A 4504-nucleotide genomic window follows, 5' to 3' on the forward strand; every position below is an offset into this window, starting at 1 on the left:
AATTTTTTTAAGGGGAAAAAAAGGGAAAATCCCCCCATCTCCTGCAAGTAGCTCTGAGGGAAAGGCGGCCGCCTTATGCTCTGCCGTCCCGGGGCTGGGGCTCCCCGCTCCGCCTGCATCCTCGCCCCCTCGCCCCGGGCCGGGCCGGGCGCTGGCCACAGGCGGGAGCGGGCTGGGGCCGGAGCCGCGGCCAGGGCCGGGGCCGGGGCCGGGGCCGGTGCTGGGCCGGTCTTGCCGCGCTCCCGGGGCGGGGGAAGGGACATAAATTAGCGCACAGGTCCCGGGCCGCCCCGACTATAGCCCGCTCCGCGGCTCGGGGCTGGCGGCGGCGGGCGGCGGGGAGGGCAGGCCGGTGCTGCCGGAGGACTTGCTCAGCCCGGCGGCGGGCAGGCTCCGCTCGGCGCCCTCAGTCCGTTCCGTGTCGCTGGGGGCCATGTCGAGGGACTCAGCGTCGCTGCTGTCGCTGTCGCCGTCGGAGCGGCTGGGGCTGCTCTCGGGCTCCCCGGGGGCGGCGGGCGGTGCGCCGGCTCGCTGGGCCGCCGGCTCCGGCGGCGGCTCCTTGTCCTTCTGGGCCTGCGCTTCCTTGGAGTGCCGCCACTTCATCCGCCGGTTCTGGAACCACACCTTCACCTGCGGCCGCGCAGCCCTTAGACGGGCGGCACGGCCCCAGCGCGCCCCGCGCCCCGCGCAGAGCCCGGCCCCGACCCCTTCCACCGGGACCGACAACGCGGGGAGATGAGGAGGCGCCGTCCTCCCCTCCCGCTGCCCACATCCTTACGCGACTAAAGGGCTTTTTTTTGGTTTTTTCCTCCTTCTAGTTTGTGTATTTAAATACCGCGAACACCCCCCTCCGCGTGTTTGTTTGTTTGTTTGTTTGTTTGGATGGGGTTTTTTTCCTCTCTCCTTCTACTTCTTCCAGGAAACCAAATCTTGCTCAAGAAACCACAGCCTTATACAATTCTGTGCGCTGCGGGCCTCAGTAGTGGAATCATTACAGAGTGGCGTTTAATGCTTCCGTTTGAAGAAGTGTTTTCACTTCCTCAGAACGAAGGATTTCACAACGCAAGGAAAGATTTAGAACAAAAAAAATTATAACCAAAAAAAAATATATTAAGAATAGTGTTTTCGCTTCTACTTCCTTTGCCCTAAACTGCCTCCTACAGCACTCCAGTAAAGCGCACACTGATGGCCTGCCCTGGCCCTGCTCATCTCTCCGCCCGGCCTGCTCCTCGGTGGCCAAAGCAAAGGCGAAAATACCGCGCCGTGTCGCGGTACGCCATGGTGCCTGGGCGCAAGAGATGCTCGGGGCAAGGTGCAGCTCCTCAGACAGGCTCCCCACTCATGATAAAGGAATAGAAATCACTTTGAAACTTCACTGCCCTCTGGTATTCATCTAAACTGGAAGCAAGGTTTGAAATAAAAACGAAGCCATTCTTACTTGAGCATCTGTCAGCCCCAGCATCGCCGCCAGTTGCTTCCTGTCCGGTTTGGTGACATACTTCTGGATTTCGAACCGTTTTTCTAAACCTTTCCTCTGCAGGTTGGAAAAAACAGCCCTGGACCAGGAACGTTTCCTCTTGTACGTCTGGGGCAGCGTGTCCTTGGTTAGAACTGCGTACGGACCTGGGGAGGGGAAAAGTGGGGGAAGAGAGGGGGAGACGGCGTTATTAATATCACAGCCAGAAAGGAAGCCTTAAATCGATCTAAGTAAGAGTTGGAGTGCGATGTGCAGGAGGGCCAGGGCCAGCGTGGCCTTGCCTGCCCGATGGGTACGTGTCCTGTCAGCTTGTGCTGCCTCGGGCCCGGGTGGAGCTGTGTGGAACTCGAATCTCTTCCTCTCCCACCTCCCCGGTTCTTCTCTCTCGGCCCCTGTTATTACTCCTGTACTCGATGGGACGGTCCTCTAGATCAGGCCCTAGGCAGCTCTTCCTCCCCCCCTGCGCAGCCCGGCTTTCACCCAGAATCTGAACCTCGCTACACACACCCGGCCTTGCAAAATTGCCTGGCGAGTCCCTCCGGGAGGAAGGGGGCTGCTCCAGGACGGAGGGCCCTGCGCCACGGGAGGGTCGAGGAGGGACGAGATGTACCTGGAAAAGTGTCTTGAAACTGGTGCTGCACTGAGTTCCTTGGGTTTGTGTTTAAGGGACCCAGGATAGCAGAGGCCTCGTTAATAGGGTCTAGAGACGCGAAGAACTGGCCGGCGGAAGGCTGCAAGTTGGGGAGATGAACCCCAGTTTGGCGGCTCGTAGTTAATAAGGAGGTCAGATCTGCGAGCACAGGAACAAGGAGAGCGCTGTTATACGGCGGTCGAGACCGACAAACCGGCATGACTCGACACCCGGAGCGGGTGCCTGGTCGGAGGGGCTCGGGGGGGCACCAAGCAGCCATCTCCCGCCCCCAAGGGCTCTCCTCGGGACAGGCGACCCTGCCCCGGCAGTGAGACATCCTCCGACATATTTACTCCCTTGGTTAGGATGTTTACAGGCCGCGAGGGGAGATGGATTGAAGCGAAACAATCACACGGGCTGTGTCCTGGGAGGCAGAAATCCCCGGCCGTTCCGGGAAGTGCGGAGCTCTCCGCTCGCTACTTTCACGCTATCGCTATTTTCCCCGGGGCGTAAACCCTGCGCCCCGGCTCTGCCGTGCGGGGGCCGGAACGGGGAGGAGGGCGTGGGGGGGCAGTGAGAGCTGTTGGAAACTTTGATTTATAACTTTTTTTTTTTTAATAATTCTTTTTTCGCCTAGATCGAAAAGTTTTCAAATCGCGGGTGTAGTCGCTAATGACAGTACAAGTAACAGAGCATCGAGAGCGTTAGCAGGGAAAGCGGATAAGGCAATTTCTTTACCTCTCAGCGTGTTGCCTTCCTTGACTTTGGGGTCAAACTCCGCCGATAAAATGCGGTCGATGCCGAATTTCAGGTCCTTGCTGGCGGGCGCCGGCGCCGAGCCGTGCGTGTGGCCGCCGGGCAGCCGGGCGGGGGCCGGGGCGCCTCCGCCGCCGCCGCCGCCGCCGCCGCCGCCGCGGGGACCGGTGCTGCGGGGGGCGGTGGTGGTGGGAGTGGTAGGCGGTGGAGAGCGGCGAGAGGCGCGGCGGGAATGCGGCGGCAGGGGCGTCGGGGGCCACGACGGGCGTGGGCCGGAGCGGCGAGGCCGTGGCGTGGAAGGGACCGCCGTGGTGCACGACTCCCAGCGCGGCCGGCATCCCGGTGCCGGGCCCTCCGGGCAGGCTGTCGGCGGCTCCGGCCGCCGCCTCGCCGCCGGCGTGGAGGATGTCGGCGATGCAGAAGGACGGCTTCTTCGCCGCCGCGGCGTCCAGAGGGAAGCAGCCGCCGGCCGCCGGCCCCGATGCAGAGCAATACGCCGCTGACCACAAGCTGAAGTTGGAGGCGTAGAAAGGAGCCAGCCCGGCCGTGTACATCCTGCCCGAGGAGGGGACGCGCCACTCCGCAGCTCAGCTCCCGGGTGCGCGCTGCGGAGCTGCCCTCGGCCCCGGGCGCATGGGGAGGGATGGCGGGGCGAGAGGCGGCTGGTGGAGCACTTCTCGGAGGGGCAAGGAGAGAGAGCCAACCACCAAAAAATGACGAAAAGAAAAAATTAACCCCGAAAATTAAAAGAGAAGTCCCCAGAACCCACGGCCAGACGAAGAAAGCGAGCGGGCGAGGAGCGAAGCGGCGCAAACAAAACAAACCCAAATCAAACCCCCTTTCCTCGCACTGGGGGAAGAAAAAAACATCCACCCCTCCACAAAACTTTCTCTGGCAGCGAGCAGCCCTCGCTCCCTCCCCACGCCCAATCCGCGATCCGCGGGGCTGGGCAGCACCGCCCGCCGACACGCCCACGCAGGGCCGGGGCTGGGTTCGGCCACCGCGCCCGCAGCGCCCGCTGCGTGGCCCCGTACTCGCGATTCGGAGCGGTTTGCCCCACAAAGTACACCCTAACACACGCCTATACCCCCTTAAATTGCACTCTCGACTTTGAAAAACCACTTTTCCCCTTCCCCCCCAAAAAATACAGCGCAAGGTTGCCGCGCTTGCTGCCACCGCGATTTCCAAACGTTTGAAAGAAACGCGCCGGGAAATTCTTGGCTATTGGAAGCAGGTCTGTTCTCTTGGAAACGATTCTTAAGGAAATGTGTTTTCTTCCCGGATAAATGAGCCTGGGATAGTCTGGAAGAGAAGGAGTCCATGCTGATGCATGCAATATATGTATTTATGAGAGCTCCCAGATATTCTGGGCCCAGGACACCTTGGATCCTGCATTAGTAGCGATTAATTACCTAGTATTATTTTGACGACAGTGTAATTTTAGGATAGATTTTTGTCAGGCTCTCCATCCCGGTGGCTGCATCTGCTTGCAGACCATTTACACCTTAAAATTACTTAATAATTTCTCAGACATTTGACGACAGAACTATCCCCATTTTTTTCCAGTACACAAGAATCACATGCTATATTCACTGCAATGACTTACGGACAAATCTATAAAGTATCTTTGGCGCATTTTT

At 60.0% G+C, this 4504-nt stretch overlaps 1 protein-coding gene across 1 annotated transcript; it reads right to left on the reverse strand.

Annotated features, from left to right (window-relative positions):
• Nucleotides 1-207: 207 nt before the first annotated feature.
• HLX (H2.0 like homeobox) lies at nucleotides 208-3751 on the reverse strand. Its single transcript, XM_030945662.1, is given in 5 exon segments — nucleotides 208-630; nucleotides 1439-1623; nucleotides 2088-2267; nucleotides 2847-3022; nucleotides 3024-3751. Coding segments are annotated over 5 exon segments (1272 nt in total). The 5' UTR covers nucleotides 3419-3751; the 3' UTR covers nucleotides 208-294.
• Nucleotides 3752-4504: the final 753 nt, after the last annotated feature.

Source organism: Camarhynchus parvulus, chromosome 3 (genome assembly GCF_901933205.1).
Source record: "Camarhynchus parvulus chromosome 3, STF_HiC, whole genome shotgun sequence".
Taxonomy (NCBI): Eukaryota; Metazoa; Chordata; class Aves; order Passeriformes; family Thraupidae; genus Camarhynchus; species Camarhynchus parvulus.